We start from the raw sequence: 18,357 nt of genomic DNA on the forward strand, positions 1-18,357 counted from the left end.
ATGAAACTTGCATGTGTTCATCCAGTCATGGTGTCCACAATTTAAAATTAGAATACAAACAACTCTTTGTTAGTAGCTGGAAAGAATGCAAGTGTTGGGCTTCTGTAATTTTTTTCCACATGCCCTACACTTGGTGTGCATTATTACTCTGTACAGTGAGTGGGGCTGTCCTCTTAACCTGACCAGTGATGGGAATGCTACATAAAGATGAAGAGCTGCTGTGCACCACAGGCTGGGTGGGTGCACACTCTGCGCATTTGAGGGGAGCATGCAGCCCCATGCTGTTTATATCATAGTATCAGTCAGGGTTGGAAGGGACCACAATCACTTGGAGAGTTGCCTGCCCCAGAGAACTGCCTTTTCTCTGACAGTGAATTAGCTATGCTTTCAGCAGCGATTTTAGTATGACAGATACAGTGTAAATGTGATTCTGTCTTCACACCCTTCAGACACGTTTACTCATCAGGGAAAACACTTGGTACTCAAGCTCTTTCAGGAGCTTCAGAGTCTTTTCTCATAGAGCTGAAATGTGAGAGGATAAAAAATGAGCTAATACTTAAAGCTTATCACAGTATAACTTAGGTTGGAAAGGACCTCGAGGATGATTCATAAGTGCTTTGTCATACTTCAAGAGTAATTAATACAGAACAAAGAAACCCCAGAAGGAGATACAGACCTCCCCTATACACCTTCAGGCACAGACAGACAAAAGATACGGGGTCATATACCAAAATATGTATTTCACATATATTCTTGGGATTTTAAATTAGTATTTTTGTAAAAGACAAACCAAAGAATGTATTTTTAAGCAAAATCTTATTTTATACTAACATCTTCATCAACCATCCATTAATAACTATTTATCTAAGTACAGGGAGAGGGAAGCATTTTTACGTGAACTTAATTTCCATAGCATTTTTTGTACAGGATTATCACAAAGTTCAGCCATCTCACAGAGTTTTTGTTTACATCATAAGTGGCTTGAGTTTCTTGCCTTCTGTGCAAAGGTATAAAGTAGCTCGATGGCTATTAACACCAAACCAAGCAGAGGAATCCCTAGCCTTAGGCATGTGAAGTAAATTCTGAGCTAGTACTGTAGTGATACGTGGGTATCATTCATTAATATTTCAAATTCTCTTCAATTGCTGAGTGCAATCTACCTGTATGTCATACTGTACACTCATAAACTACGTTCTTATCTCAGTTTCATGGTGCAAAAGGAAGAGAAAAGGTCATACATCTGAAAATGTGTCTCATGCATGTAAAAATCCCAATTTTAACAGTTTAATATAGGGAATTATAAAAGTTATGTATCTAAGATTGGAATTGGACCTTGTGTGTTTTCACTTCTCTTTTGGAGCTATCTACATTTGTGTGGAATTTGAGGTCTTGATAGCAAGGAATAGACTAAAGCAGAATTCCTTGGGGCTTTCTAGTATATTAAGGTGGAGGTTAACTTTATGATACACAGTAAAATCATTGGCCAGAGTTACTTGTACTGTTAATTTGGCTTACCTCTGCGTAGTCATAATTGCCTTTTAATATATATCTGAAGAATGCTTATTAGCATGCAATCACTTCATAGCCATTCTTTTTTTCCTTATCCCTGTGCATGCTTAATCTGCTTTATGAATTAATTGCTGGGCTCAGCACACTGTTAAAGCAGGGACAAGTGATTTCCAGTCCCCAAATGGAATGTAGCAGCAAACACTGAAATGGTGCTGTTGATCGTGGAGTGATGAGTGCTTTACAAAAGAAGCCTTGGAAATTCAATCTCATCTGTCCATAAGGAGCAGTTGCTTTTAAAAAGCATAAAGCTGCTTCTGGATCTGAGTGAGTATTGGAAGGGAGAAAAGTAGCAGTGAAGCAGCAGGGTATGTTGTATATGAGGATCTCTGAATTGTACAACAGAGAATTGCAGATAGAGCTTTAGTTCTTTTTATAAACAAAAGATGCAGGGAGAGGATGTGAAAAGACAAGGGAAGAAAAGGGTAACTCTAGGTAGAAAGAAGGAGCAAATGAGTATAGAAAGTGAAGAGGTTGATGTTTCTTTTTGGTATTGGGGAAATCAAAAAGTATCACATAGATAGTTTCATTTTGAAGTATACTTTATTGTCAAAATTCTGCTATAAGGGACAGAGTTTTAACTCCAAATTACCTTCTGACCCTGGGTGTTAAGAAGGAATATCTGCTCTTGTAAGAGTTCCATATGAGTTAGTTTAGGTCTATCATATTATACTTTAATGGGACATATTGGACTTTTTGTTATCAATATTCAGATTTTGTTTTCAACTTTGTGGCAGACAAAAAGAATCATAAAACTTAAAAAGTGGTCCCATTTTTGGCAATAGTAATTTTGTTTCACGTAGATGTCTGTAACCCAGCAGCCATTTTCCAATCAGCAAACCAGTGCTTTGCAGGGAAAATTTCAGTCAGCTCGACTGTGAATAAATGCTAGATAATTACTTTAATGATATCTGTAAAACCTTAGGGGTTGTGCAATACTGATATTGAAAATTTCTTCACACAGTCTATTTGTTTCGTGTCCCTAATGTCAACCCAGAACTATTCTGGGATTCAGGCCCTCAACGCTGACTTGTTGCCTCCCATAAAAGCACTAAGAACATGATTGTGATTAGTAGTGAAAGCAAGCCACATACTGACTAAATAACAACATTCTCTGGCAAAGGCACAAATATAGTTGATAACTAATTACCTCTATGCAGTATATAACATATAATCAGCCTGTCCACAAAATGCCAGCAATATAATTAAGGCCCAGCAGTTACCATTTCAGTAATGGAGACTATGCATAATATTTGGGTTGTATAATTTCCTTCCTTATCTTTCAGTATAAATACAGAAGCATGGTATAAAAGCATTCCTCACTTACAGGAATTATTAAAGTAGCTACAAATGACTCTTTGCCACCTTTTACCTTCAATACAAGCAAAATATCATTTGCTTTTCTCTACATTATGTTCTAATTACCTGCTGGAACTGAAGGAAATTCCATGCTAATCTGTGTGGGGAAGGAGTGTCTATTTCTTATATGCCTGTCTGCAGTTACAGCTACTTCAGACTCCAGCAATACTCAACGATGATAGTATGGGCTCCCATATGAATAATACTAAGTGATTCTCTGGGATATTCTCTCAATTTAATGTGAGAGTTGTGTAAGAGCCAGAATTCTTTTATCTCTGATTTGCACTGTGCACCTTCAACATAGAAATATCTTTAAAGAGAATCACCTTTCCCAAAATGTGAAAATTGTGAAAGTGTGTTTGATGCCTGTGTCAAGTCTGACTTCCTTTGCTGAGCACTTTTAGAGCACCTCTCACAAGCAGTGTCAACACTTCCTTCAGAGACAGCAAGCCTTTGAGGAGGGATTGAGGCCCTCAAAGAGTCAGCAGTACCAGTTTCAGCAATAGAGGTCATTAGCCCAGGGGAGTATTGTGGTGGGCTTTCTTCTGTGTGCACATTACCCAGCTCAGGAGCCCTGGTATTTTGCAGGTGATAGGTGAAAACTAAGGTATCAAGTCTGGATTTTTATTTGATGAATGAAAAATAGCACATAGCACTTCCTGTGGGATTTGAATGGATGAGGAGAGTCTAGTGGTTTGATGTACAATGTGAGTGATACAAGTAGGTGGGAATATGTAAAAGGGAGGAGCAGGAGAGAGGAAGTCTCAGCAGGATTGGTTTTTTAGAGCTGAGCCCAAGGGTTTCTCTTCAAAAGCAAACAAGCCACAACTAGCCTGTTCGCTGGGTCTCTGGGGTCTAGTTTGCATTAATCACACTCTCTGCGCCTTCATGACATGTCTAAGTAACTGACTGAAACAAGCATTACGTTTGTTCCAACACCAACAGCAAGGGAAAGATATATCATCCAACTTTGAACAGTGACAGCTTCCATTTTCTTGGTGCAACCTCCTCATGCTCAGAGAGGAAAAAAAAAATGCTGTTATTGAACTCCCCTCAGGAGTACAGCCAGACCTTGCTGCCTGAAGTCTCAGGCCTTGGAGCAGCAAGAAGTCAAGAAGCCAGACTTAAATGTGACCTTTAACATGTGAGTTTTAATGTTTCTGTCAGGTTTTTAGAAAGCAAGCTGAAAAGAAAAAATAAAAGGGAAAAAAACCCAGAATATTAATATCTGAAAATTAGTTGCAAAGGATAAGAGGGCTTGTTTTGGATTAACATTCATCATCTCATTTTTAATTATTATTAGCATACTGAAAAGTATTTCCTTAGGTTTCTGCTGAATAATACATGTTTCAGAAGGCTAGTTAAATGTGTATTTCATTTAGATTATGACCAAAGTTCTATTTGCAGACTATACAAATTACTGATCCCTCCAAAGAATGAAAAGTAAGTTCAATGCAAATCTCCTATCAGAAATATCTAACAGAGTACCTGGACTTGCTGTCTGAGCAGAATGCAGATCCCGGAGACCAGAGAAAGTGGTTTACATTCCAGATAAGATTCAAATATGAATGATGAGACTTCATGAATGAAATAAAGCAGAATTCTATGTATGCTATCTTGAGGTGGGAATAAACTCATAGACCAAAAGCTCATTTCAGCTGTCTTTGAATATAGCTTGCTCAGAAGCTATACATCAGTTTTAGGAAGGAGAGTAATAATGCAAGAAGGTAAGACTAACACAATCTGGGCCTCAACGTATACGGAAATATTAATCTGTTTGATCACTTCTCATTGACATATTCAAGATCATCCTGTACACCTCTTAGAAATAGTTTCAGGCTTTGTAGAAGCATTAATAGTCAGAATTCAAGCACTTAATTGAGAAGTTCAATAAAATCCCATCAGTCAGATTTTAGTTCACAAACTAGGAAACAAATGAACTGTTTGGGCTGTTTCAGATCAGTGGGATGTTAGAGGATCTGCTGGTTTGATTTATTTTTTTTCCTTAATGTTATTCTTATCTTTTAAGTCCATCGAGGTTGGTGAGAGGCCTCGAGCACAAGCCCTACGAGGAGAGGCTGAGGGAGCTGGGGTTGTTTAGCCTGGAGGAGGCTCAAGGGAGACCTTACTGCTCTCTACAACTACCTGAAAGGAGGTTGTAGAAAGGTGAGGCTTGGTTTCTTCTCCCAGGCAACCAGCACCAGAACAAGAGGGCACAGTCTCAAGCTGCACCAGGGGAAGTTTAGGTTCGAGGTGAGGAGAAAGTTCTTCACAGAAAGAGTGATTGGCCATTGGAATGTGCTGCCCAGGGAGGTGGTGGAGTCACTGTCCCTGGAGGTGTTCAAGAGGGGATTGGATGTGGCACTTGAAGCCATGGTTTAGTTAGTCATGAGGTGTGGGGTGATAGGTTGGACTTGCTGATCTCTGAGGTCTTTTCCAACCTGATTGATTCTCTGATTCTATGAACGTGTTTGGCCTGTGAATAATTCACCAAGATATTATCTTCCTATGTCTTTGCCGTTTATATTTTCTGATCATATATATATACACATTTGGATATATAACATTTATGGTAGTTTCTGTAATTTAAAGAGATGTTTACTAGAAAATCTATAGTGAGAAATCATAGCGTAGCTCAGTATCTGGCATATAAATAAATAAATTAGATAAGCCTTTTAAAGTTGGAAGCAGGAAACTGAGCCTGTAATATTTATTCTGGCCAAGATTTTAGTTGCTCTTTTTATTTCTTAGAATAAAACTTATCAATTAGATAAGGGTTGATTCAACTTGATTTAAAAAACTCTTAGGACGTTTCATTATTAGGTAGAAAGTGCATTCATCTCAGAGTATTGATTGTTCTTTCCATTTAGAAAGAAGCACTTTCCCACCCTGATAGGACCAAGGAACTATTTTATTGAGCCTGACAAGCTGCAGTGTTTCATGATGGGAGGTATAATGCCTCTTTTTCCCCTTTCTTTTCCTGCTCTCCACAGCAGTAGATTTCAAATGGCAAATCTATGCTGACAGTGCCCCTGCTGCACATCCAAAGCAGAGTTATTTGCATTATCCTTAAGAATTTTATTTTGTTATATGTGTAACTCCCTCCTTTGTGGAACATTGGCATATTCTTCAAATAAATAGCATTTACCATCATATTAACTGCTAGAACTCAGCGTCTTACAAGTGCTATCAGTTCACAGAGTAAATTCTTCTCAAGCCAACACTGGTTTTACAGATGTACTTAAAACTTTTCCAAATAATTAAAAAGGGGTAAAAATGAAGCTGAGAGCTTATTGAAAACAACATAAGGTTAAAATTTCTTATTCTTGTTTTAGCATTATTCAAGAATGTATTTTATCCTGTAGCTTGTTACCTGCTGATATGAAGAAGGTGGTAATTTTAGAGCATGGACCTGGAGGGTAGCAATGAGTTTGGTGACTTCTGTATACTTTTTTGTTTGTTTCTTTTATTACTGCCTTAGCACCACAAATTCACTAAAATTCAGTAACGTGAATGAGATTTTAAATTTGGTAAGCATTTTATAAATTATTTGGGAGTTCCAGTGCATAGTTTTGTGCCTAAGCAATAACCTTTATGGTGCTTAGTATTTCAGATGGGTCCTAATTCTCCTAAGCTTAGTGGCGTCCATTAGGCTTTTCTGCCTTTTTTTAGTTCACAATCAAACGGTGTTATTTAATAGAAAAAAGGGAAGAGAAAAGAAATAGCACTACCAGTGTGAGTTATGTGTAGAATAGAATAGGATAGAATAGAATAAACCAGGTTGGAAGAGACCTTCAAGATCATCGCATCCAACCTATCACCCAACACCACCTAATCAACTAACCCATGCAACCAAGCATCCTGTCAAGTCTCCTCCTGAACACCTCCAGTGACAGCGATTCCACCACCTCCCCGGGCAGTCCATTCCAATGGGCAATCACTCTCTCTGTGTAAAACTTCCTCCTGACCTCCAGCCTGAACTTCCCCTGGCGCAGCCTGAGACTGTGTCCTCTTGTTCTGGTGCTGGCTGCCTGGGAGAAGAGACCAACCTCTGCCTGTTTACAACCCCCCTTCATGTAGTTGTAGAGAGCAGTAAGATCACCCCTGAGTCTCCTCCTCTCCAGGTTAAGCAGCCCCAGCTCCCTCAGCCTCTCCTCATAGGGTTTGTGTTCCAAGCCCCTCACCAACTTCGTTGCCCTTCTCTGGACTCCTTCCAGCAAGTCAACATCCTTCCTAAACTGAGGGGCCCGTAGTAGTGTAGTAAAGTTTTCTGTTAAAGGTAATGAGTAGTATAAGGCCAAAGAAAAGCCATAATGCATACCTCTTTTATTATTATTATTAAAATAGCAGAGAAAGTTGTGAAATGTTTAAGTAATTACTTGGCTTTTTAACTCAGGCTGAGGTCAGTCCTACCTCCTTCACTGGGCATCATTTTCTGACATCCTTCTGAGAGGGGAATCTTCCTCCTGCAACAGCGTGCCACTTCAGCTGCACACATCATATACTCCCATACCCCTAGCCTAGGAAGCCTGGAAACAGGGTGGCTAGTTCAGAATACCATGTTCAGATAGCATTCACTAGGTTTACTACCTGAGGGAGAGAGGCAGAGAGTTGATGACAAGGAAAAAATTCCTTACTGATGAAGTGTAACCAACATGTTGCTTCCTAATCTCCTGGTTATTTCTTTATGGGATCATTGTAACAGTTTATACCAACTATTTTACCTTATATTACCTACCAAGACTTTGTTGTTAGGTAGCTGAAGGAATAAGAACTATAGTTTAATTTATAGTATAGCGAACAGTTATCAGTTTTCTGTTTGTTAGCTGTGTTTCACTTCAACAGTTTTAGCTTCATTTTCAGCCTACCTCAGTTTTTCAATATTCAGTTTCTGAAAACTTTCAGCCTATCTTTGGATGCTCTGATAATTTCTCTCTTTTTAGCAGATTTTTATTGATTTGTTCTGGTAGAAAATACCTTGATGTCTTTACAAATAGAGTAAGAGACTTAAAACTAGTAAAGTACTGCAAATTAGAGAATGTTCATGTTGATATGAGCTGTTCAGGATTTATTCATTTTAGAGGTTATACCAGGTTGACATTTTCAAAAAAGCATTCCATAGCTGTTCTGCAAACCTGATTTCAAATCTGTGTCACTCTAGGATGTAACAAAAAACAAAGTCTGTGTGTGTGCATATACATATGCATATTTATATAAAACATTCATACATGTATGTATACAATTAAAAATGGGAAGTATGGGACCACTGAATCGTTCTTGACACCTCATTTCCCACCCACTCATCTCTCAACCTTACAGTAATGTAAAAATCTTTGGGTACTGTACAGTGTGGTGTAATCTCTTCTAAGAGTGAAAGAGAAGAGTCTGTCCAGATGAATAGCCAGGTGTATTTCAAAATGGAATGGTTTCTGATGGAAAGGAGCCTGCAGTATCATTGTGCAGGATCTTATCAGGGGACTGCAGGATGAGAAGTTAGGAGATGGCAGAGGTTTGCCACCAGGTTTTGCAATTCCTTTCATTTTTTTTAAATGCTGAAGGTTGGTTTGCAGATGGCTCAGATGTCATCTGTGGTTGGAATAAAGTTGTCTTCATTAAATGATGGAGTAATAGAGTGGGTACTGTGATTACAAAAGAGATCACAGAATACTGCAATGAAAGGCAGTGATCTACTGTGCCTGGCAGAATGCCAGCAGCACTAGGGAGACTGAGAGAATCTATCTAGCAAAGAGGTCAGGTCTACAATTAACATCCTCTCTCTAGAGTATGGGGCATGTAATTTAGGCAAAACCAGATAATAAATCTTGTAAAACTCAGATCTATCTATTTAACTCTTTTAAACTGAGTATGATGCACAAATCTGACTAAAACTAACTCAACGTAATAAAGCATTTACTGCTGTGACTTTGCTCACCCTCTTCTTTGAAAGACATTAGCTGTGTCAGTAAGCCCCAAAATAAAATACACCCTGGAGCTCTGCAGCTTTTTATCTTAGGAAAATCAAAGACAAAACAAACCTGCTACTAAATACAGACTCACCTGTTTTAGGTTCTTGCTCTTCCTTCTGCATTCATTTGGATGTACATGTAGAGGAAAGGGCTGAGGAGAGAGAAAAAGGATTGCTTTTATTTGTCACTACAAGGTAAACAGGTGTTCCTGATAAACTGCAGCAAGGCATTTCCTGTGGGAACAGCAGTAGCTATAAAGAAGTGTACTTGGCAAGCTTGCTACATAAATGTGTTTTCAAGAATTAGTTTTGGGTGAATTGGTATTCTTGGGGTATTTGTCAAGAGAAAAAAAATTGTTCAAAGGTAGCATTTCCCTCACCATTTTTTCTGAATGATTTAACAGACATCCACGCTGCTCTTTGACAGGTTAAATAAACCATACTGCATAATAAAGATAGCTAATAGCATTGCCTATATTTTCCTAAGAATACCAAACAAATCTTAGGGCTGTTTCCTAAACAGTCTGTGAAAATTTGGGGGGTTTAAAATAGAAACATTAAACAGAAGAAAAAACATGGACTAGACCCTGAGTAAACTGTTGAAAGTATCAGTTTGATGAGAAATGTACTTACATTTAAACTAGAGTATCTTTTTGATTAGTGAGATTGTAAGGGCAAAGATACTCCCAATACTTTATCTGCAGTTCCCCTGTTCCTGAATATACTGTCATGGAAAATGTCTTCTGCTTTTCTTAGTTTCCTAAATAAGGCATCAGTAGAGTAGCTTCTGAGGATAGTTTTAGGGCCACTGTTGTCAGGGTTTCATATTGTCTGTCTATGGGCGTGTAACTGGTACCTCATTTAGGAGCTCAGACTTGCTCCACTGTCAGCAGAGCCTTGAGAATGAGATTCCTGTGGCTCTCACCTACCTTAATATAATCCCAAGTGGTTCTTCCTTTTTATGGATGTAGGGAATACAAGCTGTGTCTTTAGCTTCCACACTGAAAGCCCTATGAGGAAGCAATGATCTTGCTTAAGAGTTGCATAAAGAGGAGGGAAGTCTCTCTTTGCTTCCCTCTCTGGTTAGTATAGTCCTGATACTTAGCTGATGTTTCAGAAAGAAGGGATTTATTTGCACAGTGTTCAATACCTTTATTCTAAGGACTGCTCATACACATTCTCTTACAACTGCAGAACTGCCTAGCAATAAAATGCACAGGTCAGAAGATGTGTTGCTTTAAAGTCTTTGACAGCTGTTTTTAAAAGAAATAAATTTAAAACCCAAATATAAAAGGTTTGTTTAATTTTCTAAATTCTCCCTGTATATGAAGCTAACATAACATCAACATGTGCACTACAGACATCCAAGTTCCAATACAGACAGTAGCTATGAAAAAGCTTCCCCACAAAGGAGTACAAATTACTCCACCTAACAACCAGTACTGCTAGCAGCTGGGAGAGCAGTGCTGCTCTAGTATCATAAGCATAAAAGCACTGATCCAGAGCAAAGCAGTCTGGTTGGTTTGCCTGTTTTTCCTTCGCTGCCTGCCACCAGCTGTCGGAATTCGGGAACATGCTCAGAGAGACTCTGTGATCACGTTCAAGCAGGGCTGTGTGAGCTAAGGTTCAAACTACAAATCTTATACAGAGGTTAAGTGCAACAGTATTCTTATGGAACAAACTCTGAATTTGTAGATTGTGGTGATGCTTTCCAATGTATCACCCGTTAATTTAACTGGTGGGAGTGTATTGATTCCTTCTTTTCCCTTACACAGTATATTTTTCTTCTAGCCTTCTTTAATTACTACATACATAGTGTGACTGTTACCACTTCAGAGGCAGGGCATATTGATTTTTACAGACTGTTAAAAAAAAGGTGTCATGTGATGGAGCTGCTGAAGGATAGCAAACAAAGGGAAGATCAAAGAGATTTTCTAAGAAAAATAAACAAAACAAACCCCAGCATAATATGAAGATCTTATTTGTTTATTTACAAGCGATCTGAATAGTTTGTGGAGATCTTGGAAACATATTTGCAGTCTGCACACCTCCACTTAACAGTCAAGAATTTAGTGACCCTTCTCCACCAATGATTTAATCCTTTTCAGTGTCAGCAGTGCATAGATAAAGCAAATGCATGTGGCAAATAGCTTAGTATACAACGCCTGTTACTGAGGCTGAATAAATAACACTACAAGACATAGCAATTAATTTGATTATCCTGTGTTTGCACTTTAATGTTGTTTATTTTCAATAGCTCTTCCCCAAAAATAATATGCTGGCAGATTATACTGTAGTACAAAGTGGTTTTGAAGTGCATATTTGGTTATTCTCACAAGTTTTTTACTCTACAGCCTGCATATTCCCAGTAGAAATGTATTTTTGTTCATGATCTTAGAAAGCAGAACTGTACTGGCTAGCCCAGCCATCCTGTGAAGTAAGCACATCCTGAGCACTGAGTATCTGCATCCTGCATCACACATTTGCAGTCTGCACTCAGACATTTTTAGCAGCATATTTTTTGTTCTTGGTGGTGATGGGAGAATTAAAAAAAAATAATAATTAAAAACCCCCACAAAAATTGTTATAAGGTACTTACAGACAATGAGAAAGAGATTAAAAAGTCAACTGTGAGACTTACTTCTCTATGTCACTTAATCAGCTTTTGCAGGTAGCTCAACTACTGGAATTTAAGGTAAAGATTTATTAGTAGAGATCAAAAGAAGGCATCAGAGTCGTAGCAAAAGCAATGTCCTAAGGTCTATTCTTGCCCTTTTTTTAAACTAACATGCGTAATTGTAGCAGTCTGTGGATGAGAACTGACAATAGGAAAACAGTTAAAACACTAAATGAGTTTCTAAAGTAACAGATAAAAGCTCATTCAACGCCTTTAAAGGTCCTATTCATCTGAGACATCAGTTAAAAAAGCCCAGATGGGGCAGGAGAAAGCCTTTTCTATGCTCACCTTTGGGCAGCCTTCATGAAGAACTCAACTAGATTTTGCAGAAAGACTAGACTGGTTTCTTAACAAATATTATTTGTGCTTTGCATATAAAAATGTGCAATGCTTGATTTTTTAAAATCACAAATACATTATTTGCTTTGACTTCAAATTCACTGCCAGATGTTTCCAATTTAACGTTTGTTTCAGGCTTGCTTTCTCACAGTTCCTCAGGTCCTTATTCAAGGTGCAGTGACTCTGCGTTTCTGAACCTTTGAGCACTGTACAGTGCAATGTTATAAAAATATAGCAAAAATATGTAATAAAAAGATATTAGTATATCCAAATATATTAAAAACTCTCTATCAAAAGATACTTGATCAGTTCAAGTGTCTGGTTAGGGTCACAAAAAGAAATGGAAAATGCCAACATTTGTAAATTTTTACAAAGGTCTTTCAGGACAAAAAAGTTGGTCTGGAGATGGAAAGAAAAATGTGGTGTTTTTTTGAACTTCAAATTATATCCCTGTCCCCATCCAAATATCATTTATGTTCTATTCTCTGACAAAGGATAATGGGTGCCATGCTTTGAAGCAGATTCACAAAGCCTGTGGTTGCTTTCAGAACAGGGCAGAGGGTTTCATCTGGGTTCTGTAACTAAGTGGATAATGCTACAGCCTTGAAGCATAATATCAAAGGGAGATTCCCATATATTTGTTGCTGTCTTTAGTGAAGTGGTATAAAAAATGCTGAGCCTGAGTTGTATCTATATGTATCTGTGTCCAGTTCTGGGCCCCTCAGTTCAGGAAGGACATTGAGACACTTGAACGTGTCCAGAGAAGGGCAACAAGGCTGGGGAGAGGCCTTGAGCACAAGCCCTATGAGGAGAGGCTGAGGGAGCTGGGACTGTTTAGCCTGGAGAAGGGGAGGCTCAGGGGTGACCTCATTGCTCTCTACAACTACCTGAAAGGTGGTTGTAGCCAGGAAGGGGTTGGTCTCTTCTCTCTAGCAACCAGCACCAGAACAAGGGGACACAGTCTCAAGCTGCACCAGGGGACATTTAGGCTGGCGGTGAGGAGAAAGTTCTTCACTGAGAGAGTCATTCACCATTGGAATGTGCTGCCCAGGGACGTGGTGGAGCCACCATCCCTGGAGGTATTCAAGAGGGGATTGGATGTGGCACTTGGTGCCATGGTCTAGTCATGAGGTCTGTGGTGACAGGTTGGACTCAATGACCTTTGAGGTCTCTTCCAACATAGGTGACATTGTGATACGGTTTTCCCAGTGATGACCTCCATGAGCTCTGTCAAGACATGCTTGCAAATTAGGAAGCTATACCATTGTTCAGGGTTTTGTATAAGCACTCTATATATTCTGTACAGAGGATCTGAGGTAAAGATTTTGCTTGCTGAAGGACTTGCAGATTTATAATACAGTAAATGCACATCTTCAGAATAAGCATTGCTGTTAATAAAAGCATAAGAATTATTAGTAGTATTAACTATTAATTGTGATAATAATTCAACCTCTTAATGAAGATACGATATGCTGCAACTTTGTGTCAGTGGAAACAGTGCCACCTTCACCTCCGTGGCTTTGCATATTTCTAGATGTCTACCACCATGGGAGAGGACATTTTAGTACAGAAACAGTGACACCATCAGCATGACTAATTTTCTATTATGCTACTTTACAAAAATACCTAAATTCTAATCCTAAATGTACTCCTGACCTCCTTGCAAAGCAGAGGTAAACATTAGTATTCTAGCTTCTTGGCTACTGTAATCCCTGTGTGAATGTGGTTCTTCCCTCACTAACAATCCTCTTTTGATATAAATTAATATAGCAGCCTTCTCCACTATAGTCTTGATTATATAGTGGCCTATATAGTTTTACTTGTTGAAATACTACTAAATAGCAGAAAATGGATTTATTGAGAGGACAAAGAATCCAGCTCCAATGATGGAAACAATGCTACTGAAGTTCTCCCTGGTCGTAGAAACAGTTCCACCTCTGCAAAGGCTGCTACATCTCAGAGTGACCTTCCAGTAGATGTGCATCAGTTCAAGCAGGATGATTTGTGTTCTGTAAACTTAGGCTGAACAGACAGAAGTGAATATTCTTTTTTTTTCAACTTAAGCCACCTCTGTTGATAAGCATTCAATTGTAGAAATGAATTAATTCATTCAATGTTAACATTAATGGAAATCATGCCAGTTATTTATTCAATGTTAACATGTAATGGAAATTATACCAGTTCTCAGTGGTTATCTTGCTAAACAGGTGAATGATCCAATTTGTATCAGCTGACTTAATTGAGGCTGAAAAAGCTGTAAGCTGCATGTTCTCGTGTGTGCATGCCAAGCCCTGTACAAAGCTATAAAAAGATGTATTTTGCAGACCCACAATCCATTCCTAAGCACCATGTGCTTCTCAGACCAAAGTACTTTGGTTTCAGTTCATCCCTAAGCATTCTTATATAAACCAGAAAAATCTCTGACATTCTTCACCCAAAGATGCTAAGAGTTTTAATGTCTTGAAAAACGTACTTCAGGAGACTTACATCAAATCTGTTTTCATCTATTTCATGAAGGTATGTTCCAGTGCAATGGCTTCTAATCAGCATTAAGACTACAAACTGGTTAATTCAGTTTAGAGGCAGGCTGACATGACAGAGTGATTAGACCAACCTAGCCATCCAGCAGTCTTTGAAAGCCAAGCTTACTCATCTGTGATTTATCTCATTAGGATAGCTTTATAAATTAGATTAGTTCTTACCTGAGATGATGAAAATATCTTTATTTGCCAAACCAGTATATTTTGTCATTTTATTTTCATGGCTTCTCTGGAATCATATTAAATTCTGGTTCCAGGGTAGAATAAATGCAGGAAAAAATTGTGCTTCCTAAGTTAGGAAAGTGAAAAAGGCGTCTGAAATGTCAGCATAACTAATTGCTCTCCACGATTCTTTATTTCATTATTTTGTTTCTGTGAAATAGCCAGAATGACAAGTGAGAGTGACTGGGAAGTATTCCAGATTTTACAACATTTTATTGCTTCCTTGTAGAATATTTGTTTCTATACTGGGAACCAGTACAGATACTTCAAGACTTTTTTGTGGAATACACACGTGTCTGTGTACTTAAGCTGTACTGAAATCGTGGGACAGTTCAGCACCTGGTCAATTCGGGTGCTTTTGAAACCTCAGGAAGCACCAAACTGAGACTTTAGGAGGCTAAACTCCCTTTAAAATAAAACTTTATGTTTCATAGTTTCATTCAGGGTTGGAAGGGACCACAAGGATCATCTAGTTCCAAACCCCCTGCCATGGGCAGGGACACCCTACACTAGATCAGGCTGGCCAGAGCCTCATCCAGCCTGCTCTTAAACACCCCCAGGGACGGGGCCTAGACCACCTCCCTGGACAACCCATTCCAGGGTCTCACCACTCTCATGGTGAAGAACCTCCTCCTCACATCTAGCCTGAATCTCCCCACCTCCAGCTTCATTCCATTCCCCCTAATTATGTGTTGAAATTTAAGGAAAAGCACACAAGTGGTTGCTTGAGGACTTCACCAGGCTGCACTATCCTTTGTTCCAGAATGTATCTGAGACAAATATAAGTTAATAACTACTTTGTCTAGCATGGACATTTGCAATTGGATGTCTGTGTTTTTCTTGGAAGCACTGGAGCCTAGTGCCTGGAGTCTCAAAGTCATGGAGTTTGTCATTGTCTGTTTTCAGAAGGCATTTAAAAATGTTACTGTCCTATTGGTCGTAGATAGAGTAATCAGAGTAGCTGCACATTGTCCTGCTCCCTGTGTGGTATTAGCATGATCCTGGTTTGGTTACATCTCAAGTGGTGCACTTAAGGATTGCTGAGCAGAAATGCTCTGCAACGCGTCTCTGAAGTGTCAAGTATTAACACCTGAGGTTTTGTTATGCAAGGCCTCTCAAACTCAGGCACATCATTGATATTGTTTCATATAACATGCCTGACACATGAGGCTATGATGCATTACTTTGTAATGATCAGGTCAGGAAACTTGGCAAGCTGTTTTTCCTTGAAAGGGAGGACTGCATACTACTATTCATGATCATTCTTTGTTCAATAAGGTTTCCAGTCTTCCAATTTATTTACTTTCAATTTTTGTTTCAGTTCATTTAACCTTCAGAAAACATTTGTGCTGTCTATTGCTTACAAAAGGAAGGCTGAGCAGCCCCTTGCTGCATTTATCTCTTGCTGTGGACCTATGATGTCTGCAGTAATAAATGTATCCATTTGGAATAGAAGTGATTAAGCTCTTGTTGAAATGTCTTTTGGAACAAAACATTAGCTTTTGCTTTCAAAGGGCAGATATTGCAGCAGATAGCACTTAACCTAGCCAAGGACAAAGTGTTATGTTTACACATCACTTTCTGCCTGCCTTTTTGAAACAGGCAAGATATCTGCATTCAAGCACTTCCATTTCTTAAGACACCAAAACAAGTGTCTGTACAGAACTGAAAGCATCATGATTGCAACTATTGCTTCATTTTTAAAACCAGCCCACTCATCCTACTCATTTTCTCTGATTTATTCCTTTAAACTTTTAAATCTGAAAGATACGGCAAAGGGAAAAAAAGAATTGTGCAGGCGTGCATAGTATACACTGGACCTGACTGCTTCGTTGACCTGTACCTTTCTGAACTAAACCCAAATTTGACTCTTGCAGTAATTCCTGCTTGTCCAGCTCAGATATTCATACGAGATTTGACACAAATATTGTCACCTTTAACGTGCACTTTAACTGTGGCTGTTGCTTTTCAAAGCTGTTGTGTATTAGTGAAAGACACAGATCCTCATTTTGCTGACTCTCTGGGTCACAAGATGAAGCACGGCAAAGACTTAAATTTCCTGCCCAAATCAAGTAGACACACAGACTGCTTATCCATCTGTGTGTATACAGAGCACAAGAGAGGTTCTTCCAGCACTCTGGAGGTCCTGTTGCATCATATAGGACTTTCTAAGTTAATAAATTAATAATAACAATCAAATAATTGATAATAGTCATGAGATTGATGAGTTAAGTGGTATATGTGTTCTTAATTTGAATCTAATAGGGATCCTCAGTAATTATCACAGTATCACAGTATAACTTAGGTTGGAAAGGACCTCGAGGATCATCGAGTCCAACCTATCAACACAGACCCCATGACTAGACCATGGCACCAAGTGTCACGTCCAATCTCCTCTTGAACACCTCCAGGGATGGTGACTCCACCACCTCCCTGGGCAGCCCATTCCAGTGACAAACGACTCGCTCGGTGAAGAACTTCCTCCTCACCTCGAGTCTAAACCTCCCCTGGCACAGTTTGAGACTGTGTCCCCTTGTTCTGGTGCTGGTTGCTAGAGAGAAGAGACCAACCCCTTCCCGGCCACAACCACCCCTCAGGTAGTTGTAGAGAGCAATGAGGTCACCCCTGAGCCTCCTCTTCTCCAGGCTAAACAATCCCAGCTCCCTCAGCCTCTCCTCATAGGACTTGTGTTCAAGGCCTCTCACTAGCCTTGTTGCCCTAAGTATCTCTTACATACATGCCAAATTATCTGATTTTGATATTTTATCCATGTATGGTATTCCAGCAGTGTGGTTTAAGATGCTTCTATTTATCAAATGTATTCTGGAAGTGTGACACAAGTATTAATCAACATTGTATTAACTTTTGTTAATTTTAATGGTGTAAAATGTGCAATAATGGTGGGGTTTGGGGGCTGGCTTGTTTGTTTGTTCTTCTATAAGTGTAATTTGGAAACTACAATTTAAAAGCTGTATGCAATGTAAAAAACAGTCACCTGTCCTTAGGTGCTAATTAATGTTTTTCTCTTGCTTTCTGCCTTTCAGATTTGTGATAAAGAATGGCATTACTACGTTGTCAATGTTGAGTTTCCTGTTGTTACGTTGTACATGGATGGAACAACTTACGAACCTTACCTTGTGACCAATGATTGGCCCATCCACCCTTCACACATAGCCATGCAGCTGACAGTTGGTGCTTGTTGGCAAGGTAATGTGACAACATATAGTAGACAGTAAAATTATGAGTTCACACCAAAATGAATCTTCTTTGTCTCACTGAATGCATAGTAAATAAATTACAAAAAGGTTGATGGTAGAAAACCAGAAATAAATCCAGAGTTAATAATTAATCAGTTCCAAGGATAAAATAGATGGGATGTTAAAAGGCTTTACATTGTTACTGTCTAAAATAGTGTTGAATATGACCTGTGTATTCAATGTGAAAGACTCTCTTCTTCAGCCTTTGTCTTCCCTTCTTTTGTTTCCCTTGTTCTCCAGCTTTAAGCCAAGTATCTAAATATTACTGTAAAGAACTCCAGCTATGTCTGTTCAGTACCTCAAATGTCTCACATGGCCAGATCCTGCACTCTTCACATTGGCTGCGTAGCACCAGTAATTCCACTAATTTAGCCAGTCACCCTGTTATAGACCAGATGTAAAAGAGTAAAATAAAACCAAAAGTCACAGCCC

The 18,357-nt window shown here is 38.9% G+C and overlaps 1 protein-coding gene across 2 annotated transcripts in view; it reads left to right on the forward strand.

Moving 5' to 3' along the window:
• CLSTN2 (calsyntenin 2) overlaps window positions 1–18,357 on the forward strand; it is a 374,895-nt gene that overhangs the window by 324,050 nt on the left and 32,488 nt on the right. For both annotated transcript variants that reach the window (XM_068145467.1, XM_068145468.1), the window contains one exon: window positions 17,713–17,875. In XM_068145467.1, the coding sequence (XP_068001568.1) occupies window positions 17,713–17,875 (163 nt within the window). The remainder of the gene's footprint in view (window positions 1–17,712; window positions 17,876–18,357) is intronic.

Source organism: Melanerpes formicivorus, unplaced genomic scaffold, assembly GCF_026170545.1.
Source record: "Melanerpes formicivorus ecotype bairdi unplaced genomic scaffold, bMelFor1.0.p_v2 SCAF_12, whole genome shotgun sequence".
Taxonomy (NCBI): domain Eukaryota; kingdom Metazoa; phylum Chordata; class Aves; order Piciformes; family Picidae; genus Melanerpes; species Melanerpes formicivorus.